The sequence below is a fragment of the Euphorbia lathyris genome, chromosome 8 (assembly GCF_963576675.1).
Source record: "Euphorbia lathyris chromosome 8, ddEupLath1.1, whole genome shotgun sequence".
Taxonomy (NCBI): domain Eukaryota; kingdom Viridiplantae; phylum Streptophyta; class Magnoliopsida; order Malpighiales; family Euphorbiaceae; genus Euphorbia; species Euphorbia lathyris.
The window spans coordinates 17,242,067-17,267,008 of NC_088917.1; the positions used below are offsets into that span (position 1 = coordinate 17,242,067).

General features: G+C 34.3%; 2 protein-coding genes across 2 annotated transcripts; one reads left to right on the forward strand and one right to left on the reverse strand.

The window, feature by feature from the left end:
* Window positions 1-17,296: 17,296 nt before the first annotated feature.
* LOC136202538 (adenine nucleotide transporter BT1, chloroplastic/mitochondrial) lies at window positions 17,297-21,273 on the forward strand. Its single transcript, XM_065993226.1, has 3 exons — window positions 17,297-18,244; window positions 20,146-20,307; window positions 20,395-21,273. The coding sequence occupies exons 1-3, from the start codon at window positions 17,735-17,737 to the stop codon at window positions 20,869-20,871; spliced, it is 1,149 nt and encodes a 382-aa protein (XP_065849298.1). The 5' UTR covers window positions 17,297-17,734; the 3' UTR covers window positions 20,872-21,273.
* A 781-nt stretch (window positions 21,274-22,054) lies between these two features.
* Window positions 22,055-24,721, reverse strand: LOC136202539 (uncharacterized protein At2g34160-like). Its single transcript, XM_065993227.1, has 5 exons — window positions 24,474-24,721; window positions 23,816-23,864; window positions 23,238-23,300; window positions 23,091-23,155; window positions 22,055-22,270 (listed from the first exon to the last, which is right to left on the reverse strand). The coding sequence occupies exons 1-5, from the start codon at window positions 24,597-24,599 to the stop codon at window positions 22,169-22,171; spliced, it is 405 nt and encodes a 134-aa protein (XP_065849299.1). The 5' UTR covers window positions 24,600-24,721; the 3' UTR covers window positions 22,055-22,168.
* Between the last annotated feature and the right edge of the window lie 221 nt (window positions 24,722-24,942).

Below are 24,942 nucleotides of genomic sequence, written 5' to 3' on the forward strand. Positions count from 1 at the left end.
CTTCCATTTAAAATTGTGGGACCCTAAGATTAAAATGTCTAAAATAGTCTTATTACTTTACCCCTCCATCTTCCTCCCTCCATTTTTTCTCTCTCTAATCTCTTCCTTCAAAGGACTCGGATCTATATTTAATAAATCTCATTTTCTTCCCTCATATTCTTTCTCTTTCTACTGTATTTTTTTCTCTCTAACTTTCCTTACATCTGAATATTTAATTTTGTCTTTTTCTCTCTTTGATTGTTTATTGTTCATCGAACACTACATTGGTGTGACTATCTATAAATTAGAAATGTCTGTTGTAATTTGAGAGGGAAATAAAAAAAAAGAGTATTGTAATAAGAAAATGTAATAAATTTTATCAATGGTGTACAATATTTGCCTCATTTCACACTTTGATGTACAACCTTTAATTTGCCTCACTAATATATATGAACTTATAGGTGACCTCTCAACTGGTGTACGACCAGTCAACACCAGTCAACACGCCACATCATCTCTTCCATTTAAAATTGTGGGACCCTAAGATTAAAATGTCTAAAATACTCTTATTACTTTACCCCTCCATCTTCCTCCCTCCATTTTTTTCTCTCTCTAATCTCTTTCTTCAAAGGACTCAGATCTATATTTAATAAATCTCATCTTCTTCCCTCATATTCTTTCTCTTTCTACTGTATTTTTTTTCTCTCTAACTTTCCTTACATTTGAATATTTAATTTTGTCTTTTTCTCTTTTTGATTGTTTATTGTTCATCACACTACATTAGTGTGACTATCTATAAATTAGAAATGTCTGTTGTAATTTGAGAGAGCAATAAAAAAAATATTGTAATAAGAAAATGTATGTTAGAGTGAAGCTTGTGATGTTGTGCCCATTGCGTCAAATTTTTACTCTATAACACTAAATTAATCCCTTTAAAAAATATCCAAATCATGGATCTCAAAGTCTTTCACGACATCTCTAAATGATTTCGGAACAATTCCAACGTTGGGAGATTGTCGGTCTGGTGGTTCTCGTGGTCAGTGGAGATATGGTGGGTTTGAGGATTCTCGTGGGACTGCTGGCCACGGAAATTCTTTTCATTCCCAAAGACGATGATCGAACCCTGGACCTTTGGTTAAGGGAGGAGGAGCCTTTACCACTCTACCACAACCCCGTGGTTGATCGCTTTCTCTTTTCTAGGAATTCGAAATTGAAACTTTAAATTAAATTGTAAGCTTACTAATGGTTTGAAGGATTAGTTTTAATATGGAAACTTAATTCAATTAAATTGAATTAGAATCACTTACACGTAAAACAATAAATCTTTAAAATTAAAAATTCAAATAAATTAAATTGTTAAACATACTGAATTGAATTATAATCAAGTAATAAATTTTTAAAATTGAAAATTGAGTGTGTTGTTTTTGTGGTTCTAATGTTGAGTCTCTTCTCCATTTATTCAAGAATTGCAAAGTTACTAGATTTATTGGAAGCAGGCAAACTTGGTGTATCCGGTGTATAAAATTTCAAGTTCTGACTGTCTTGAATGGTTTGCTGCTATTTTTAAACTTTTATCATGGAGAGAAATTGCAATTTTCTGTGGTTTAATCTCATCCATTTGGTATGAAAGGAATCAACTAATTCATGGAAAAAAGAGATTGGGTTGTGTCCTCTCAGTTGTTGTGGTGCTGGAAACAATATTGATGGTTTTGCCAAAAGTTCTATTTTTGGGGATCTTGTTGAAGAGAATTCGAGATTTCCTTCTATTTCTGGTTTTGCTGCTGTTCGGGATGTCATTACTGGTGGTTCTGGAACTTCTACTATGGTTGTCGCTGCTGGTGTTGCAGGTATTGCTGTTTCTGACGGTGTTGATGCTGCTTCTCTGGTTCTGGAATTACTGCTATGGCTGTCGCTGCTGGTAGAACAAGTTCAAATTTAATTTTTTGGCAGCCACCAGTAACCTTCTGCTATAAGTTAAATTGTGATGCGGCATTCGCAATTCGCACTTTTAGCGGATCTTTTGGATTGGTGGTTCGTGACTGTAATGGATTAGTTTATCTCTCTGGTGGACCTATAGAATCAGCAATGTCAGCTCTTCATGCGGAATTATTAGCGATCTTGTATTCATTACAAGTTGTTCATGATTGTGGATTTCATTCAATCTTGGTAGCATCTGACTCGGCATCTGCAATTTCACTGCTTAGTGGGGGTCAACAACTGACAAATTGGTTGGGCATTATTATTAATGATATTTATGAGGTTGTCCGATCTTTCGTATCCATTGAATTTGTGCATGAGAGAAGAAAAGCTAATACAGTGGCGCATTCTTTAGCAGCATGGGCAAGTTCTCTTGATGAAATGGAAATTATCATTGAAGATTTTCCTTTATGTGTTTTTTCTTGTATTCAAACTGATTGTAGTTCTTTAGCTCGTTAATACAAGTGTTTATTTATAAAAAAAATGAAAATTCAATTAAATTAAATTGTAGCTTTGAAGCAAGTAATAAAAAAAAATTAAATTTAGATTGGAAAGAAAAATATAAAAAAGAATTGTGAAAATTATGTAGTATGACATCTCAACCAAAGGTTAAATAAAGTTTAGCTTTTTAAATAGATATATATATACATATATACTTATGATTGTTAATCAATTATATATGGCTTAATACATCATTTACCCTCTGAACTTGTCCAAAAAGTTTGATTGGCCCCCTGAACTTTCAAAGTGTTCTAATAACCCCCTCAACTTGCATAAAATGTTCAGTTAGTTCCCTGAACTTGCGTTAAATGTAATCAATTGATCACTTGGTCGCAAAAAAGTAAGTCAAATGCGGAAGACGTATTCCACGTATCTTAGAATGTTATTACATAATTCAAAAATAGATTAAAAATGAAGTTATTGTTTGCTCAACTATACAACTTGTCTTCTCTTATATTAGAATCGTATACCCCGATTTTTATCGTTTAACTTTTTTTAAGACTCGTGCAATACATCTTCCGCATTTAACTTACTTTTTTACAACCGAGTGATTAATTGATTACATTTTGCGCAAGTTCAGGGGGCTAATTGAGCATTTTATGCAAGTTGAGGAGGCTATTAGGACACTTTGAAAGTTCAGGGAGCCAATCAAGCTTTTTGGACAAGTTTAGTGGGTAAATGCTGTATTAAGCCATTATATATTATGAAAAGATGCAATATGTAATTAATTAATGATTGTGATTATGGTCATGGTCATGGTTGGATAGTCAAATCTGGACAACTATGGAATGGCTGCTAGAGTTGGCAATGATATATAAGAGCATATATTATATAATTATGTATATATTATTTGCATACCATAAATATATTATTAAAAAAAAAGTTTGGTACTACGATAAATTAATACTATATACTATAAGAAAAGGAAAACAAAGTCCTTATCTTGATGAAAAAATTAAATTAATATATATTTTGATCTTGGCATCACATTTTAAATGAGTTAAGCATTTGACTATGAACAAATTAGTAAGTAGGTGAAATTAAAACGAGAAAAGTAGTTAGTTGAGAAGAGATCGGTCTCCAACAAAGTTTCCTCATGTTGCATATTATTAGAGATAAGCTATAAAAACACCCTTAAGGTTTTTTTTTTTTTTTTTTTTTGAGGAACACCTTTAAGGTTGATGCCATGAATAATTTTATGTCTAAAATAATATAGTTTTAGTGTAATGTTGTAGCAATTTTATCTATAACGTTAGTAAATTGGACCAATTTCAAACATTGTTATAAGTCACATTTTTTTTTGTTCTTTATTCTACATCATTTGCATATCAGTTAGTTCTGAAAAATCATATTTTTTGTTTTTTAATAATAGACTTGAAGAATGATATGTTTAGATTCGGTGAAATATTTGGATTTTTTTTCCAACTCATACAAAATACAATATTTTTTTATTTTTTTTATTTCTTTTTCATGTCTATTCATATGTTTATGATTTATTACTAATGAGTGATAAAGTGACGCACACGTGAAAATGTAGATGATAAGATTCGTGATTGAGAAGATAGTTTGACAAATTATTTTTAAAATTAATTCAATTTGACAATGTTAAAGGTAAATTTGCTCTTTGCTGCCAACTGTAAGAGTAAAATGTTCATCATTTTAGATGTTAAGGGTAAAATTATTTTTAACTGTCAACGTTGAGGGCATTTTTGCAACTTACTATTGTTATTATTTATAAAATCCCATTAATCAATATTGTTAGAATTATTCAGGCTTAGGCTGGTGCCTGCCCATATATAGAATGGTCCTAACCCAAAAAAAGAGAGAAATGGAAGTTGGGGTTTAGCCTAGCCTATCCCTGTAAATAGGCAGTTAAGTTGTCTAACCGAATATAGAGAAATTACCTAATGATGGAAGGTTGCCTTTCTCACACACACACATACACATTTGTCCTTTCCCCTCTCTTTGTCTCTTTATTACAGTCGCTCTTAGTTCGTGGATCAGCCCTTTCCTCTTTCGATTAACCCGATGTAGTTGAAGCGTGATCGGTAATACGAAGATCATAGTAATTTGTACTTCCACTGTAAATCACATCAAAAGATGCGCACAAAAGGTAATCTCATACTGTAAATCACATCAAAGGATGCGCACAAGAGGTAATCTCATAACATGTTTAGAATATGTGATATTTATCCTTCATTAGATTCAGAGTTACAGATCTCGTGTTCTGTTTGTGAAAATAGGTATAATCCATGTAATCGCAGAAATTCTCAAAATGAACTTTTTGTTCTTTTGTTAGGACTAATATTTACTTCTGAGGTTCTAATTTTGTTTTCCTTTTCTTTTGTAATTTTTTCTATTTGATTTCGAATTATCTTTCTTCTAGCAGAAAGATCTTTCATTTTTTGTTCTATCAGTGAATAATTTGTACAGGGTATAGGTCGAGTTGGGGTGGAAAATTTAGAAACCGTTCGATTATTGTTATTGATTATCGAATCTTTTTTTTTTTTACTTTCATTTAATTCATCTTTTCTAATAGAAAAGACCCCTATAGAGGATTCGGGGTGGGAAAAGCTAATCAGCAGGCTTATCCGCACATGAGCATTCTGACCTAAAGGAAAATTAAACACTCTGCTTGCAGGAAAAACCGTGTCCTAGGCATATTGAATCTAGTCGCATACTTGAATCTAGTCGCCCAAGGGTTTTTATTCCTTCCACAAGAAAAATTAAAATACCTTCAAAATTTCTCATAACGCCGAGATCTAAGCCCCCGGTCATTCCGGCAGCTATGAGTTTTGATCATTGAATATGGAGAAAAACATAGTTCTATATGATATGATTGATATTTATATTGAATCTATGTTTACTGGGTATGAATAAGTGTTTTTCGAATTGTTTTGGTGAAAAACATCATTGGAATCGCATAGAACTGTCTGTTTTTTCAATTTAGTGTTTTCAAATTCGGAATTCTGCCAGTTTCAATCTCAGTACAAAGTGTTTGAGCCCCCAAACCCTAATTTTTGTTCATCACTTGGAAAAATGGACTTCACCAACGTGGTTAGGGACCCCTAAAATCCTATATTATACCAAATTTATCATGCAACCTGCAGTAGGAAGTTGACGTGTGGCGTCCACATGCCACCTCAAACGCCATGTGCCTGAATACAAGTGTTCACCATGTGTCGCGCGTGTGGCTCACACGCCTATTGTTACGACATATGGCAGCCATGAACCTATCAATGCATTCTACATGGCACGCGTGGGGTGGCCCTTGGTGGTCTTTTTCCTCCACTTTTTTCTAAACCTTATTTGCAATTTTTCTGATCTTTTGGCATATTTTGTTTAGTTTTTGGACATGCATAATATTGTTTATTTTTGAAATATTCTAATATCATTTTAAATTAACAGAAAATGTTCTTAAATATCCAAAAAATATAAAAAAAATTAATAAAAATTCTAAAACATCATAAATAAATTTTTTTTAGATTTTATATTGATCGGAAATATGTCTTTGATTATATATTGGAGTTATTTGTATTTGTACAATAAACAATGGTTGTGTTTTGCATAGGCGTGTATTACAAATCACCCAATAAAGTAGCTCATTTTCCACATCAAATGGTGAAGTTGAAGAACTTATGAAGGAAAGTCGACCATTGCAAAATGGATAGAAGAGTCAATGTGATAACGTGGAAGCAATCTTGCTCCACACTGTGAATATGTGGAATTTAATGCAAGAATGTATTTGGGATTGTCACTATGCCAAATAGCCTCTCAGACGACAGTTAAAAACCGTCGTCCCGCGAGATATAAATCTATCACGGGGCTCACTGCTGTCTGTTGCACCTTCAGACGATGGTTAGATTCTGTCATGTGAAGGTACGACACGTGACATTAGCCTATTTGCGTACTGGCATATTAATCTTGTTACGATGCAGCTTATTTATTATTACCGTCACCTTTAATGTCATCACATGATATACTAATAATTAAAAATGTCAAGCAGATATATAGGAAAATGGCATATTGGTATTCACGATGACAGTTTTTATAATAATTTATGTCGTTGTAGCTCGTTTCATATGACATAGGTCTTAATCAATCATGTCAATGGATTTATTTTCAGATGACATACTCGTTTATTTTAATGTCTTTTTATTGTTGTTTAGATAACATTTTTTTAAACGTAAATGTCACTCTTTGCCTTCTTCTTCGAATGAATTTCTGGTAATGAAACATAATCAAATGAACAAGAATTTCTATATATCAATGATTTCAAATTTATTGGAGATTAATGCTCATAATCTGTTTACATTTGAACTAGATAAATTTCTGAATGTAATTAATATCAGGTAAAAACAACAAGCAGTACATCTCCAATCTTTCAAAATTTGGCGTGGTGTTGGAAGCAAAATCCAACTTGATCTGCATATCTAAGTCATTATTAGGCCTAGAATCCCTAAGTCTTGATATCTGCAAAACCAAATGCATTTCATTAATTATGTACCATATACAAAGAGACCTAATAACTCATTTAACCTTTTCCCTTCCTAGACCTTTCACTTACCCACCCACAGTATAAATATGAAGCTTTTACCAATTCTCAAGAGTCCACAACCCAACAGTATACTTACCCTAGTTATATCGATCATGGATAATAGTACGAGGGGCCTCCATTTTCGTGTTGAGGCACAGATTTCCCTACTCCGGCAGGAGTCACCTAGGTGGCTTCTCAATATTACAGGTATGTATCTTACTCACCCAGTTGTGCATTGTTCTTCCTTCTTTATTTCTGCTAACTCATGTACGCTTTTTTCTATATATGCAAGTCCTGACCATCGGCCATGGTCTGTCATGATGAAGGGCCCTCCAAACACCCCTTATGAAGGAGGTGTATTCATAGTTAATATGGACTTCCCTGTCGATTTCCCCTCCATACCTCCAGTTGTAAGAACATGAACTTATTAATACATAGTAATCAGTTCATATATATGCATATACACTCATGATATTACTATTATTCTCAGTTCATGTTCAGGGCAAGGATTTATCATCCTAATATCACTCTTTTGGGGCGTGCATGTATGCCTTAGCTACTTGATCGCACTTCCTATAGTGTTTCCACGGTAAGATGATGCTATTAATCTATGCATTTGCCTATGTTTGGGGTCTAATTTATCTATTCATGTTTGGGATCTAATTTATCTATGCATTTTCTAGCTGTTGTGGCATATTTATGGAATGCTGATAGAGCCCTTCATTGAGGGGCCATTTCCTGGCCAAGAGCGAATTGTTGAGCAATACATCAGCAACAAGGCAGGTTATGTAGGAACTGCCAGAAGATGGACTCAAGAGTATGCAGGGGGCATGATGATGTGCGTGCTAATAGCATATAAGAGGGAGGCATGGTGTGTGAATAGCAACAAAGGAGGTGTGGATGCTGAACAAACATTGAGCTGGATGGTGTGGACTACTAGAGGCATAAAGCCAAACTTGAAGAGCATAATGATTACTGATTACAAATCTACTTGGTAATCAATCTGATCTTCAATATTGGCTCCATGCCTCTCCAATACTCCACTCCATCCAGCTCCAGTGTTTGTTTAGCATCCAAATCTCCTTTGTTGCTATTCGCATGCCCCCCCCCCCCCCCCTTGCACGCTATTCGCACGTCACATCACCATGCCCCCCTTGCATGTTATCCTTTTTTGTAATAAAAAGTAGACAACTTATTCAAGTAGACATATGTATATTCAAGTGACACAGAACATGTTATATAGCAAGTAGACAACTTATTCATGTATACATGTCTATTCCTCAATTGATATAACACTTGTGCTGATATCATCATAAATCCATCACTATAATTCACTGACACATAACATGTTATATGTATATTCAAGTGACACAGAACATGCTATATGTATATTCAAATGACACAGATAGCAACAGGTTCATAAACATACTCATAGTCAGTTCTAGCAACCATAAGCTTCTTAGCAATACACATACACAACCATAAGCTTCATAGCAATACACATACACAACCATTGTTTATCCCATACTCATGTCTGACTATTGTATACAAACGATTCAGTTCATGGAAATTCATATACACAACCCTTTTATCACATACTCATGTCTGACTAAGGCATACAACAACATTATACATGCAACCAACATAACAATACATGTACTCAACAAGTTAAAGAAATCTTCCCATATGTTGTAGGCATGAAACCATCTCTTCCATTAGCCGTCCTATATACTTCAGCACTCTTAATATCCCTGCAAATAAAAAGAGCAATATCTACCTATGTCAGCATCACTTGGAATAGCATCACGAAGTATATATCGCCCTAGGTTAAAAGATAAAGTCTAGAGATCTAACCTTTTCAACGATATAATATATATCGTTTCCAGCTGCTAAAATCAACATACATAAGAGTAAATCGGATGAGGAAAAGGAACAGTAAGGAACAATAAAACTCTAATACATCTAGGAATGAAGAAAATATGGCATACCATTACCTTGTTTCGACCTAGTGAGAAAGCAACCGACTGGAGATAGCCAAAAAGAGGGGTGAGAGAGATGAAGACGAGCTGCGGGAAACCTAATTAGGGATTTGGAATGAGAGAGGGGTTTATATATGAGCTGAAGTTTTAGTCAAACCTATTGAGCGTGATAAATTTCGCATCAGTTTTCGTTGGCCGCGTAAGTGAAAATTTCATTGCCGTTTTTTTTTGTTTTCCGCAAACAATGACAGTTATTTATAACTAATGTCATCTGATGATTAAGTAAATTTTGACTTAAACGCGCGCTTTTTATAGATGACAGAGCTGTGTCATCGGAAGGCCACATTTGAATTGAGCTGATTTAAATTTACGCTTTCAAATGACATAATTTTAATATACTATCACGAAAAACAATCAGACGACATGAAAACAAATCTCTGTCATGTATCTTGTGTCATGTGAAAGGAAAAATGGCATAGTGTGTGCTCTAGCTTATAGATGGAACAATGCCCTTCTCTTTAACAAATTGATCAGGTTCATGTCATCCGAAAGAGTGAAAGATATGTTAACTAAATCTTGGATGAAGAGCAACCAAAATTACAACAAGGCCATTGAACTTTATCTCGAATAGTTGAGTAACTTGAAAGTTAAATCTCCCACTATTTATTCTGCTACCCAACTCATGTTTGGAAAATGTGCCAAGGTTATTGATTCCATCCTAGTTAGGATCAAATACCTATAAAGCTTGAGAGTTAGTTTTTTAATACCCAACTATCTTAGATAGTTCTAGTTGATTGGAAGTTAGATTATGAAATTTTTAGTTAGTTTCTAATTATTTTTTCGTTGTTAGTTCTTTAAGAATATTTTGTTTTGAATGTTGATTTGTTTTAATATTATGAATATTAATTATGGTTTATTATATATGATTGAAATAAATTATATTACGAATAATTAATTATCTAAAAAAAAGTTTAACCATATTCATGGATAGAACTAATAATGTTTTTGGAAACTTCTTAATAAATCGTGCAATAAACCATTATAGATTTGACATCAACAATGGTTTCAGCTAGAAAATTCATAGTAGCTGAACTCAACAAGGACCTCAAACTTGATAAGGATAACTATAAAGTTCGGAGTATTAAGCTAATATATGTGCTGGATGAGTAAGAGGCCCTCGAACCCTTGGAAAAAGTCATGGTTGAACCCGAAGAAGGTACTACTTCTCGGCATATGAGAGTTATGGAAACTTATCTCATGTGGAAAAAGAAAGGCTCCACAATCTGCATCATCCTTCGTAGTGAGATGGAAGATGACCTCACTAAGCAATACTATAAGTGTGAGAATATCAATGGCATTTAGGAAACCTTGAAAAGAAAGTTCAAAGGAGTGTCCATTATAAGACTCTAATCTTTCACTATCAAATTCGACACTTATAAGAAGAAATATGATCATACAATAAAGAAACATCTCAGGGAGATGTTAAAATGATCATTGAACTTAGTGATGTTGGTCACCAGTTGATTGGAGAGCATAAAGTCCAAGATGGTATCCACTCTTTGTCGAAAAGTTAGGAGCATATGAAGATGCACCTGACGCACTCCCAAGGTATCTCAACCTTCGAAGCAGTTCTTCGCCACCTTGAACTCGAGGAGGACCGCCTTGCATCAATTAGGGTCAATGATAAGGCCAATCATCCTAGTTCAAACTTAATTGGGAAAATTTTCAACTATCAAGGCAAGAAATGTAAGCGTTCAAGTGGAAAAGGCAAGAGGAAGGCTAAAGATCACGAGCATTTACAACAAAAAAAAATAGGAAACCCAAGAACAGAAAGAAGCCAAACATTGTGTGTAGGAAATGCTTCAACTGCCAAGACATGGGGCAATATTCAAAAGCTTCCACTTCCTCTAAGTTACATTCTTTTAGCTAAAATGTGAGTGAATTACATGTATCAAGTATTGTTCTTCTAACTGAATTTGATCCTCTATGGGTTGTTGCTTCAGGTGCAATGGACCACGTAACTAATGATAAAGATGCCTTTGTTGAATTTTGGTGAGTGCCAGTTGGAACAAAATGGAATGCCTTTGTTGAATTCTGGTGAGTGCCAGTTGGAACAAAATGGATATACGTATGGGAAAATTGAAAAATCAAGGGATCAGAGCATGTAGATTACATCTGTGTGGTGCTCGAACTCTTATTCTTCAAGATGTCCCATATCTCCTAGATTCGAAGAAATCTCATTTATGTAACAGTGGTATTGAATTTTGGATTAATTTTCTTGTTAAAGATAACAATTCAAAATTGTGTTTGAATGATGAATATTTTGGTTCTAGTTATATTACAAATGGTTTGACTATTTTTTATGTTGATTTAAGCCATAATAGTAGTTTTTCCCATTACATTTCTTCATCATCATCATCTTTTGTGGATGATAAAGATGTTAAATTATGGCATGCTAAACTAAATCACATAGACCAATATCGAATGAGTCGATTAGCAAAAGAAGCCCTATTAGGTAGTTTAAAAAAAGTACAATTACCTCCATATGAATCATGCCTTAAAGGGAAAATCTCTAGAAAACCATTTGGCAAAGCTACTAGAGTCGAAGTTCCTTTACAACTAATTCACTCGAAGATCTATAGTCCATTGAATGTGAGGGCTATGTATGGGTCCTACTACTTCATCACTTTTATAGATGACTATACTAGGTATGATCACGTATACTTGATGTCTCATAAATCTGAAGCACTAAGTTGTTTCAAGAAGTTCATGAACTTCACCGAGAATCAACTATAATGAAATATTGAAGCTTTGAGAACTCATTATGGTCGGGAATATCTTTTAGATGAATTCAAAGCTTTGTGTGATGAAAAGGGAATTTAACATCAGTTGTCCATCCCTTATACTCCACAACAGTATAGCGTTGATAAGAGGAGAAATAGAACTCTTCTTGATATGGTTAGGTCATCGATGGCTAAAGCGAATCTACCAATTTCTTATATGAGAGATGCATATTGATAGCCACTTACATCCTAAACTGAGTATCCTCCAAATCTGTCACTCAATCACATATGAATTAAGGACAAATCAAAAACCCAATTTGAGCAATCTCAAACCTTGGGATTGTACTATCTTCGCCCATAATACCTCAAGTAAATTTGAAAAATTAGGCCCAAAGGATAAAAAGTGTATCTTTATAAGATATCTAAATGTATCAAAAGGATGTCTTAGTGGGAAAAAACGAAGATGGACATGTGACGAAATTAGAATCACGAGACATTGTCTTTTTAGAGAAAGAGTTTCCTAAATTAGGAGAAGTAAGCCATGACCTTATTTATTTGAGGAACTAGATTCAAACGGGTCTTCTCATTCGAGTAGGAGAAATTTTGAGGAATAGGGTCAAGATTTAGTACCTTAAAACATTACGAATGATCTAAATCCTACCTTAAGTAGGAGTGTGATTCCTAATTCTAATGAGAATATGGGTCAAGGTCCTAGTGGAAGCATACTGAACTATGATGAATATATGCGACATGTTTATCAAGATTTGGAGCCATGTCACACTAGAAGGCAAAAAGTCAAACATCGTCAATTTAGCATCGAAGGCGCGATTGTTTTAGTCACTTATGATGACATGGAGCCCAGGAATGTCTAAGAGGCTCTATCATGTCCTACAAAAGACAAATGGATTAAAGCAATTGAGGAAGAAATGTCTTCCATGAGATCAAACCAAGTTTGGTGGTTAGTTGATCTACCGAGAGGACGTAAGACCATTATGAACAAATGGGTCTCAAAGTTAAGCAAAATACGAATGGAAGTATCGAAAGATATAAAACCCATCTAGTCACTAAGGGTTATACTCAATATGAAGGGATAAACTTTGAGGAGACCTTCTCATCTATTGTAAGGTTTATATCAATAAGACGGGTCCTAACTATAGTAGCAAGTTTAAACCTATAGCTACATCAAATGGATGTAAAGACTCTCATGGAGAATTGGACGCATAAATCTATATGGAACAACTTGTAGGTTTTATCGAACCAGACTACGAATGAAAGGCTTGCAAATTGATTAAATTAATTTATGGCCTGAAATAGTCCTCAAGACAATGGTACATTTGATTTCATAATAAGATGATATAGAATAACGTCAAGTTGATTGAAGAAGACCATTGTGTCTATACAAAAAGCTCCGGTAGAAAATTTGTCGTTTTGTCACTATATGTAGATGTTATGCTTATAGCAGGAAATGACATTGAATATGTAAGCCAAATCAAAGTTTGGTTAAGCTCAAGTTTTAAAATGAAAGGTATGGGGGAAGCGGGCATATATTCTCGGAGTTAAGATTATGAGAGATTGTTCAAAGAACTTGTTGGCATTGTCTCAACAAACTTATATCAATAGGATCCTTGATTGATTCAATATGCGGAACTAGAAGCTAATTTAAAGCCCAATGAATTCGACCCTTAGTAAGGATATGTGGCCTAAACACAACAAGAAAATGACTATATGAAAAGGGTTCCCTATGCAAGTGTGGTAGGCAGTCTAATGTATATGATGTTGTGTACAAGACCTGATATCTATCACATTATTGGAATGGTGAATAGACATCAGTCCAACCCTAGACAAGCACATTGGTCAACTGTTAAGAGAATACTAGGATATCTCAAAGCAACTACAGACTAGTCTTTGTGTTATCAAGGCAAAAGTCTCCAACTAAAAGGATGCCCAGACGTTGATTGGGTGGGAGACCTCGATGAGATTAAGTCCACATCAGGCTATGTTTTAATGGGGAAATATCTTGGAGCAATAAGAAACAAATATGTGCAACATTGTCTACTATGGAAGTAGAGTATGTGTCATACTCATCTGTAGCACAAGTGGCAACCATCTTGTTAGGCGAATTCTGCAAGTGCACGGTTTCGGTTGTAGTAATAAAAGATATTGATCCTATAGAGAATGTAATTGATACTTAACTTATATTGTTTCTTTATTCGTTTTCTTGAGGTTTATAGAAGATCATTAATTTGATAATATAATTAATCTAATCTATATGTTCTAATCATATGATTCATTTCATGCATAGCCCAAGATACTAGTTAATAGTATCTTAACAAAATATGTTATTGTTAATACTTTCAATCTCATGCAATTGTATTGGATAGCATTCTTAATCTAATCTCTCGATCTAGGATTAAGTGACTTAATATGTTTTAGATAAAAAAAACTCTAACTCATCAACATATCCTAGTGAATTAGAATTATAAACCAAAAAAGAAATAAGTAAAAGATGCAACACAATTATCTTTTCATGAACTGAATCTCTCCTAGATTTATAAATCAATAACTATTCTTATGTTTTGTTTGTATGAATTTCCCTAGAATAGACACAAAGCAATAAAGAAATCATAATGAACATAGAATAATTTGCATTTGATTGATTTGTATTTCAAAGATAGTGTATCAGCAATGCTCAACATAAGTAAAGAGTAAAGAATACAAGAGAAAGATTATAACAAAGAAGAGTATAGGGGTTGTTGATCCTTTTACTTATCCTTGTAAGGTTTGTCAAGCCTCAGGGTCGTCTTCTACAATGTATCTTCTTTTTGCATCTCGAGAAAGCTTATCTCTCGACCCGATGCATGGAGCGAAATCTCTAATATATATGTAACTTTCTATATGATGATTCAAACTTGTGAACCATCCTGGAAATGGAGTAATCTTCTTTATATAGATGAGGAAAAGTTGTAACTCTTGAAAGACATCCCTCCATAGAGATGTGACGAAGTGGTGTAGCCCTTGGCGAAGAGTGGTGATGATTTGGGAGAAAGGATGCATTACTTTAGATGAATAGACACAATTCTTGCTGGAATATGGCATGTCATGTCCATGAATGGGGAGTCGCAGTCGTGACAGAGGAAATTCATTTTTGGGTAAAAAATCCTCCTGTCACGTCTGCGAATGGAGAGTCGCGGTCGTGACATGGGTTTTTCCTTGAATTATCTTCCTTTGTCGTTTTTGCCTATTTTTGGTCGTTTTATGTCGAGATTACTTAAATGTAAGCTTTTGTCCGTATTTAATCCATTTCTGCTCAAATCATAAACAAACAAGTGAAATCTTTCTAAAACATTTATGAAAATAAACTAAATGCATAAGTATGAACGTGAAAATTCATACGAATATAGGTAAATTTCATATCACATTTGAATCTTACTACCTTTAATACTCCAGTATAGTGATAGTCAATCTACTATTGCATTTGCCAAATATCAAAGGTTCCATGGAAAAGCACATAAAGATCAAATACCATTTTGTTAAAGAATTAATTGCACATAAAGAAGTGAGTACGAAATATATTTCTACTCGTGACATGATAGTTGATCCACTCATTAAACATGTCAATGGACATGTTTATGTGAAACATATTAGATCACATGGTTTGCATATGATCTAAATATATTTCCTTTTTCATGTACTTGTAAAAACATGATTGTCTAATAAAGTTTTTCAAAAACTTTTTCAATACACGAGTGCAGATGTTATATGTGTTGAATTTGATGTTATATATTCTTATGCATGTCAAACATAGAAGTAGCTTACCCGCACGAGCGTTTACCTTATCATGACGGTGACAAAAAAAAAGGAGTAAGGATAAGGCTGTTTTTTGAGTGAAATGAGAGTTATCTCAATAAACATAAGTCGCCTTGCATAAAGAATGGTTTCATTTAAAGCACAAGACATAAATATATATGTGTAATACAACGTATGGACATATAAAGTTATATGGAAATGAAGATCACTAGCTAATGATAACTTGAGATACTCTATTTTCAAAGTCGAAAGTAGTCTTTGTGTGTTGTAGACTGAAGTTGGATGTTTTGGAACATCTGAACTGACACTTTTATATGGTGTTTCTTGAGAAGACATCCTCTCCTTTCAAAACAAAAGGATAGAACACCATAACACATGATTTCGTACCATATGTGCTTAGCGACCACGAGATGGAAAAACATAATCATAATGGATCTCAATATTTCCTAGTGTGAGACTCAAATATGAAGCCATGGTTTCTTGATTACTTCGTCCTCATGGCCATTAACTTGTTCTTGAAGTATGATCTGATTTTACTTATCTTGGAAGGAAGTTTTGAAGGCCATGAGATAATACAAACTGTAAAAGAACCCGACCATTTAAATGGACTGGATCATGATAAAAAGAACATAGTAAGAGAGAAAGAATTTCATTTGGTCACATCTAGATGTTTCTGTTTATCACTGTGTACATGTGCATATTTGTGAAAATAGACAATTGTAATTGAGATCAAAGTTGTACATATGTTTGTGAGATGATTCTAGGATAACGAGTACCACCTGTCATTATACATGTTCAAATTAAAAGACTATATATCTCCAATGAGTATATTGCACTAGTGCTCTCAAGTATATATCAGCTGCATGAACTATTTATAAAGTATGAAATGAGATTGAGAAAGTATTTGAATTGTATTCTATTACGTGCGAGTGGGAGATGTTAGACTTCTTCGGGTTTAGACCGAATACAGAGAAAATGAGGCTAGAGTGTTAACTTAGTCTATCCCTATAAATAGACAATTAAGTTATCTAACCTAATACAGAGAAATAACCTAAGGACGGTGAAAGATTGTCCTTCTAACACACACACACACATTTGTGTCGCCTCCTGTCTCTTTGTCTCCCATTACATTCATCTTAGTTCGAGGTTCAATCGTTTCCTCTTCCGATTAACCCCAACGTAGTTGAAGCGTCACCGGTAATATAAAGGTCTTGGTGATTCGCACTTTCGCTGCAAATCACATTAAAGGGCATCTATGCTACAATAGGTAATCTGATAACTCGTATACAATAAATGATATTTATTCTTCAAATACGATGAAGATCTCTAGTTTAAGCGATTTAAAAGCCTTAACCATTCAAATTAATCTTAATTAATGCTTTATTATTACTATTATTATTTTATTATCATCTTGCTATCAGCTGCTGATGTTGCAACGTTGATCACGTAAACCTTGAATGACCAAATGAATTTGACATCACTTGTGATGATTTTAATCTTCATCGTACGATTCTAATAAATCTAAATCCAACGGTTTGATCATTGAGCGTCCATGTAAATACAACCCACTCCTGTTAAGGTATTTTTGCATCTTATCTTCCAAACAAATGATGTTGAACATAATGAAATAAAAGATTTGTGTACTATAGAATAAAATCAATACATTTTTGGGGCTTAATAATAATTTTTCTTCAAAGAGATATTTAAACAAAACTCAATAGAAAAAAGGAGATTCTTTGAGGACTGAGAAGTGAGGACTCTCTTCACCATAGCAGTCCTTTCCCTTCCCAAGCTCAAAACCTATTCCTTCTGTTCTATCTTTCCTATTGCCCACCAAACCCAATTTCAATTCCATGAATATTTAAATCCAAAAATCAATGACTAAGAGAGAGAGCAGAGAACCATTTACCTACCCATCTCTCTCTCTTGCTTTCTAGGTTTACGCAATTTGCGCTTCTTTGCTTTCATCGTCTCCTCTCTTGGGAATATTCGACCATCAATCCCCCTTTTTCTTCCATTTATCGGTTCCCAATCATACCCATTTCACCAAAATGGATCTTTTCGATTCCCTTTTGCCCCAATAAAACAATCCCAATCGCTCAAGAATGAAAAAAATTGGTTGAGTCATTCACTGGAAGGTTAAGAGAAGTTCAATCTATAAGCTTTGATTAATGGATAGGCGAGAAGTTGGTGATAAAAGGGATGGGTTAGGGTACCTCTCAATATCTGGTTTGGGGTACCAAGATGGGCAAATTGGGGGTTTATTTGCAAGTGTTAATCAGATGGGAATGGGGTTCCCAAATTCTTCCAATGATAATAGCAGTTTAAAATCTCTGTGTAATGATTTGTGTGTGAAATACTTGTCATTTATAGGGGTTCAAGAGGAGGAAGAGGAGGGGGATTTGAAGAACAAGAAGAAGAAGAACAAGGGTGGTCTTAAATTGAAGATTAAGGTTAAAAACCCTATGATGAGACGGTTAATTAGTGGAGGAATTGCTGGGGCTGTATCGAGAACTGCTGTAGCTCCATTGGAGACTATAAGGACTCATTTGATGGTTGGTAGCAGTGGGCATTCAAGTAGTGAAGTGTTCAATAATATTATGCAGACTGATGGATGGAAGGGTTTGTTCAGAGGCAATTTGGTTAATGTCATCAGGGTTGCTCCAAGCAAGGCTATAGAGGTAACCTTTTCTCTTATTAAATTATGTTTAGAGGTGTCAATTGTGTTATATAATCTATATATTATACATGATTAAATATATATGAGTGATACTTAAATGATAACCATGTCAAACGGGTTGTGTCAAGCAGATTGTCTTTATAAATCCGTGTTGTTGTGTGAAGCAGATTGTCTCTATAAATCCGTGTTGTAGTGTCGTGTCAAGCAGATTGTCTCTATAAATCCCTATAAATCCTTGTTGTAGTGTTAACAGATTGCGTGTCAAGCGGATTATCTCTATAAATCCCTATAAATCCTTGTTGTAGTGTCAAGTGGATTGTCTCTATAAATCCGTGTTCTCATGTTGTTGTGTGAAGCAGATTGTTGTCATGTTGTGTCAAACAGATTGTCTGTATAAATCCCTATAAATCCGTGTTGTTGTGTCAAGCAGATTGTCCCTATAAATCCGTGTTGTTGTGTCAAGCAGATTGTCTCTATAAATCCCTATAAATCCGTGTTGTTGTGTCAAGCAGATTGTCCCTATAAATCCGTGTTGTGTTGTCAAGTTGATTGTCTCTATGAATCTGTGTTGTTGTGTCAAGCAGATTGTCTCTATAAATCCCTATAAATCCATGTTGTTGTGTCAAGCAGATTGTCCCTATAAATCCGTGTTGTTGTGTCAAGCAGATTGTCTATAAATCCCTATAAATCCGTGTTGTTGTGTCAAGCAGATTGTCTATAAATCCCTATAAATCCGTGTTGTTGTGTCAAGCAGATTGTCCCTATAAATCCGTGTTGTTGTGTCAAGCCGATTGTCTCTATGAATCTGTGTTGTTGTGTCAAGCTGATTGTCTCTATAAATCCGTGCTGTCATGTTGTGATGTCAATTTTGTAAATCGGGTTGTCCGAAATTGATAATCCTAATTATGTTTTTGGTTATGAGTTAATTGTTTGGTACAAGTTTTGGAGGTTTTCGTGATTGTTTTTTAGATATTGAATCCTATAATTGTTTGCTGCATCGTAATCTTTATCAATCCCTTTTTGCAAATATGTTGATTCTCTAGTGTATTCTGTAGACAATGGAATTGTTTTTTATGGTCTCAGATAAGTTTGAATTCATAGTGTAAGCGTGTTCCGGATTATACTTCATTGAGGTCATGCTGTTTGTTTGTTTGTGTTTCATTCATTTGATGATGATTGATAAATAAAACTGCATAAATTGTTTGTTTCTGACTTGGTTACAATGCACATACGCAATCATAGTTAGATTGCCAGCATAGTTCCGAATTCATCTATTTTTAAATGAAAAGTGAAAAGTATCCTGTGAATACACAAGGAATTGCCTTGCATATCAGTTTGAAACATTCTATAACAATCTCTGAAACAAAATTTCGGATTCATCTATAAAGTAGGGAAATCGTGGTACTTTTTATAGATGCGAAGTTTCTGTCTTTATGTTAATATCATATTCTTTCACAACTGTTTAAATTTTAAATAACTATGGAGTAATATACACGGAATATATGAGGATATTGTTGAATTTCTCGATACATTAGTTTTTTTTTTTTCTTGGAGCAAATTATAAAATGTGTTATTTCAAGCCTTCTGAAGTTTTCATTTTAACAAATACCATACGTACCATCTATTTTATTAGAAGCTCTTTTAAAGAATTAAAATGCCAAAGCTGGATGTTAGTGTGACCATTAGTCGAAGTTCTTCCTCTAGCCTGTGTAGTCCACATAACTTCACTAGGCGTCCGGTTTGATAATTTCGGTTTCTGAGGTGAACTTGATCTTCTGTACACTCCATGGTACATGTTTTGTTGAATTAGAAGAAAGATAAGCCTTCACACTTAATTTAATATTTCCAAACAATGGTCTAGTTTTCGATATTATTATCTTACATTTGATTTGCTTTATTCAGCTGTTTGCATACGACACGGTCAATAAGAACTTGTCACCGAAACCAGGGGAGCAACCGAAACTTCCAATTCCTGCCTCATTGATTGCTGGGGCCTGTGCTGGAGTGAGCTCAACCTTGTGCACATATCCACTCGAGTTGGTCAAGACTCGACTAACTATTCAGGTACGCTCGGAACTCTGACCAGAAAAAATATCGAGACCTCGAGTGTTTATCTTGTAGCTCTTTAAAGTTAAGTCATTTATTCTGCAGAGGGGTGTTTATGATGGTATCTTAGATGCATTCTTAAAAATACTGCGAGAAGAGGGCCCTGGAGAACTCTATAGGGGCCTCGCACCTAGCCTCATCGGTGTTATTCCATACGCTGCAACAAACTACTTCGCGTACGACACATTACGAAAAACCTACCGGAGAGTTTTCAAGGAAGAGAAAATTGGCAACATCGAAACCCTTTTAATTGGATCTGCAGCCGGAGCAATATCAAGCACCGCGACTTTCCCACTCGAAGTTGCTCGAAAGCACATGCAGGTGGGAGCAATTAGCGGGAGACGGGTATACAGTAATGTAATTCATGCACTTGCTAGCATACTTGAACATGAAGGGATCCCGGGTTTATACAAAGGGTTGGGACCGAGTTGTATGAAATTGGTGCCTGCGGCTGGAATAGCTTTTATGTGCTATGAAGCATGTAAAAGGATACTTATAGAAGATGAAGAGGAGCAGCAATAACACAGCACAGCAAAACTAATTTTGATGATAAAAGCAAAAGAAAATTTGGGTATTTTTTTAATTGATACTGGAGTCCACTTGAATACAATTTGGAGTTTTTGCAATGGTGAATTTTTTTTTTTCTGGTTCAGGAGTTAGTCATTGACCTTCTTCTTGTTTGAAGGTTAGAAAATTCTATGTTGGATTTTCTTTTTGGAAGAACAAACAGCAGATAAAATTGCAATTTTGTTTGAAGAAAAGTAGCTGCAAATGTGTCATTTTTGCAACTTGAGATTTCAGGTACAGCTGTAATCGAGCTGAGCTGAATATTGATGAGCTTGAGCTCAACTATCCTGTTTGTGATCTATTCGTGAGCAACTTGTTAATTTTATTCATGAACTTTGTTTGAGAACATTTTATTAATTATATTCATTTGAAATTTTTTTAACGTAAAATTATATAGTTTTGAAACCTAGAAAACTAAAGTTTACATAAAATTATATTGTTTTACATTTTTTTTTTTTTATAGAAATACTATTGCTAAAAAAATGGGATAAGGTACCAAAATAGGTCAAGATTTTTGGAAAAGTATCAATTTAGGTTCTACGTACAAAATAATACCAATATAAGTTTAATGTTAAAAAAAATGTACTAATTTAGGTCTTGATAACGAAATGTGATACGTCATTCATATTACTTCTTTCAATTGTACATGGAGAGAGAAACCAGAACTTAACGGATTAGTATAAATGGCGTATCACATTTCATTATCGAGTCTAAATTGATAAAAAAAAATTTAACATGGAACCTAAATTGATACTCTCCCAAAAGCACTAGACCTATTTTGGTACTTCATCCCTAAAAAAAATCGAACCAAGTTTGCTCATGTCTGCTCATTTCTAAATCAAGCCGAAATCATTAAACTTTATATTTTCCAATGAATTTTAGAATGTTAATGTGATCCAGAAAATCATAGAATTTCAAATTTGATCCCAGTCAATTTGTGTATGAGAACTTTCCAGAAAGAATGTTACCATGGCTCAGAAGAAAGAATGTTAACGTGATTCTAAAAGACAGTCAATTGTTTATGTACCACGTAAACATCCCGACGAGTAGCATGAATGAGTTTATTGTGAAGTTCAAAGATGTATATTTTCGTCAAAATCTGACTTGATTAGTAGTAAAAAAAATGGAGAACAAGAAGTGTAGTACAGTGAAATAAGCCTCCAATTGAATTTGAATTTTGATTGGCAAAATCCTGCTTTTGCAAAACTTCATACATAACAGCTAATATTGAAGTATACTAGCAATTTCAAGCTTAACTACGCTCCTCGTTCTCTAACTCTTCCTCTGCTGCTGCTGCAGCAGCCGCTGCCATCAACTCGTCAAACTTTTCTGTCTTTCCTAGCAAAATTTCAATCTACCAACAAGCAAATTCGCAATGTCAGACATTTTCCAAGAATATGTAGAAAAAATTGTTGATATTAACTAGATTAAAAAGAAACTAGAATCCAAGTGTATCCGTTGTTTCCAAGTGTTTCTTTGATACTCGAATCAAAGGACCGTCAATTTCTAACACAACAACACAAGAGATACCCCTTCCCTGTTTGACGCAATTATTATTTTTATTGCATTTATATCATATATAACTATGTTATGATGAGGCAACCTACTTTGACACCCCTAATTATCCAAGTTCCAAACTGACTTGCAAAAACAAAATGTATTCCAATAGCCAAATAAAGTATCCCTTCATCCCACAGGCTTACTTTCCTTTTTCCATTGCAAAATAATTGGAATTTCATTTTTTCAGAGCATTGCTGATGAGCCAGTCATTTTATTAAGTTCCTCTTTAGTACTCATTATGAACAAAAGAAATTAAATACCAATGCCGAAAATTTGAATTTTATATTATTATTGTCTAAATTCGCAATTTCTTTGTTTCATGCATATTAGCCACTTCAATCATAAATTTTGGTTAATGCTTTTCAGATGCATCCATTAATAATTTATAGGATGCTACATGTGAAAAATCTGCTTCGTTAACAATATTAACCAACCTTTATTGATCTTTAAAAGCTTGAGTATCATTATGGGAGAAGAGTGTGGATGATCCCATTTCAATTTATGCTAGGATTTTGCAGGAAGCATAATCTAGTTTTCAATACATGCTACATAGATAGTGTATTATCTGCATGAATCATAAGTTATAGTGATAAAAAGCTATATTTTGGATTTACCTTTGCTTTTGGCACAGGCCTCCCTCCGGTTTCCTCCCTCATGTCAACAGTGGATGTTGTGATCTCTGCTCAGGTGTAACAAAATAATAAGCCAATAGAACTCATGAAAATAACATGGAATCTGGAACAAAGGGAAAGAAGTCTCACTCTTCTCAACCGCCAATCCATTATTCTTCAAGATCTCAGCAATAGTTACAACTGTTGCTATAGCTGCATGTATATACAATGACAAAAGTTCAACAAAGTGTTTGACATACTTGGAAATATATTACAAACTTGTATAGCAAGCAGCAACTGCATTTTATTCTTAGAGTCCTGTTGGATTGACATTAGGAAGGGTTAAAATAACTAACCTTGCTCGGGAAGGAGTTTATTAGGAGGGGAAAATTTAAAGGTCAATTCTGTTGGATTGACATTAGGAAGGGTTAGAAATAACTAACCTTGCTCGGGAAGGAGTTTATTAGGAGGGGAAAATTTAAAAGGTCAATTGAAGGTTTAATTAAACCTTCAAAATAAACTTCACCTCCATCCAAGCAAAGTTGACTATTTCTCCTTCAATAACTTCGATCCACATCATCACCTCACACTCCTTCTCCTTCCATTAAAATTCTCCCCTCAACTCCATCCAAGTAGACAATTAGGAGAAAGAAGTAAAAAAGCAGGTGTAGTTAAAGAAGCAACAAACAGTTGCAATGTATAAGGAAGTATCTAAAGAAACAACATACCCATCCCAAGTGCAGACAGTTCCACTTCATTGTGTTGCTGCATGTATCTCTGCAAAATAATCATCAAATATCAAAATCTCAATTGCTAATCCAAAACACCAAATGATTCCTTAACTGACAAATTCATTCCATTACTTATGAATTCACTCCAAATGCAGTAAAACTGAAGTAGCAAATGAGTTTTTTAATCAGAAACTCGATAGTTAAACCTTATAAACAATTAATTTAAAGGGATAAGTTACCAAAATAGACCTATGTTTTTTGGGAAAGTCTCAATTTAGGCACCACATATTTAAAAAATGGTACCAATTTAGGCCTAGATAACAGAACGAGACAGGTATTACTACATTAAGTTCTGTCAATTGCAGGAAAAATCCGATTAACGGAGTAACAGGAATAACAGAGTAATAGGATTCACCGTCCAATCTGTCACTTTTTTTTTTAAGGTTAAGCCTGTATTGCTGCTATTTTGTAAGTAGATTCTAAATGATACTTCCTAAAATAACCATAAACCTATTTTGGTACTTTATCCCTAATTTAAAATCTGAAAGAACAAATAGCCAATGCTACAATTTCCAATCATAAATCATACAGATCTAATTAGCAGCAGAACAAGAAAGCCATGAATAGGAGAGATAAGAAAAAGATTGAGAGCAACCTTGGAGAGATTAACATAGAAGAAGAGAGGTTTCTTAGTATGAGAGACTTGGATACGGTTCTTCTGGCCGGCAAAAGATGACTCGGTGATGCTCAAGTTGTTGATTCCCTCTGCTATCACCTCCATTGTAATATTTACTAGTTTGAGCACTCCCTGTGTCGATTGTACAGAGGAAACACTAACCCTAATTTTCTCTGTAGAAGAAGATTCTGGACACTAGTAATAGCTCAAAAACCCTCCGTTCTGTTACTGATTTTATTTCAAGGGTTTTTCAAACGAGGATTCTCGAAAAACACGACGTCGTTTTACCTTTTATATTTGCCTTAATACATAAATAACCCCTGAACTTGTCCAAATGTTGCAACTGCCCCCTCCAACTTTCAATTGTAACAATTTATCCTTCAAACTTGTCCAATTGTAAAACATAACCCCAAATTGGAAATTTTTTTACCCCGTACTTGAAGCAACC

What these genes read in the sequence shown, in the direction of transcription:
- LOC136202538 (XM_065993226.1), top strand. Translation starts at nt 17,735, where the DNA reads ATGGATAGGCGAGAAGTTGGTGATAAAAGGGATGGGTTAGGGTACCTC. An exon ending in CTCCAAGCAAGGCTATAGAG is followed by an intron (nt 18,245 to 20,145) that starts GTAACCTTTTCT and finishes TGCTTTATTCAG; the next exon opens with CTGTTTGCATACGACACGGT. An exon ending in AGACTCGACTAACTATTCAG is followed by an intron (nt 20,308 to 20,394) that starts GTACGCTCGGAA and finishes TTTATTCTGCAG; the next exon opens with AGGGGTGTTTATGATGGTAT.
- LOC136202539 (XM_065993227.1), bottom strand. Translation starts at nt 24,599, where the DNA reads ATGGAGGTGATAGCAGAGGGAATCAACAACTTGAGCATCACCGAGTCA. An exon ending in TCTATGTTAATCTCTCCAAG is followed by an intron (nt 23,865 to 24,473) that starts GTTGCTCTCAAT and finishes ATTATTTTGCAG; the next exon opens with AGATACATGCAGCAACACAA. An exon ending in TGGATTGGCGGTTGAGAAGA is followed by an intron (nt 23,156 to 23,237) that starts GTGAGACTTCTT and finishes ACACCTGAGCAG; the next exon opens with AGATCACAACATCCACTGTT.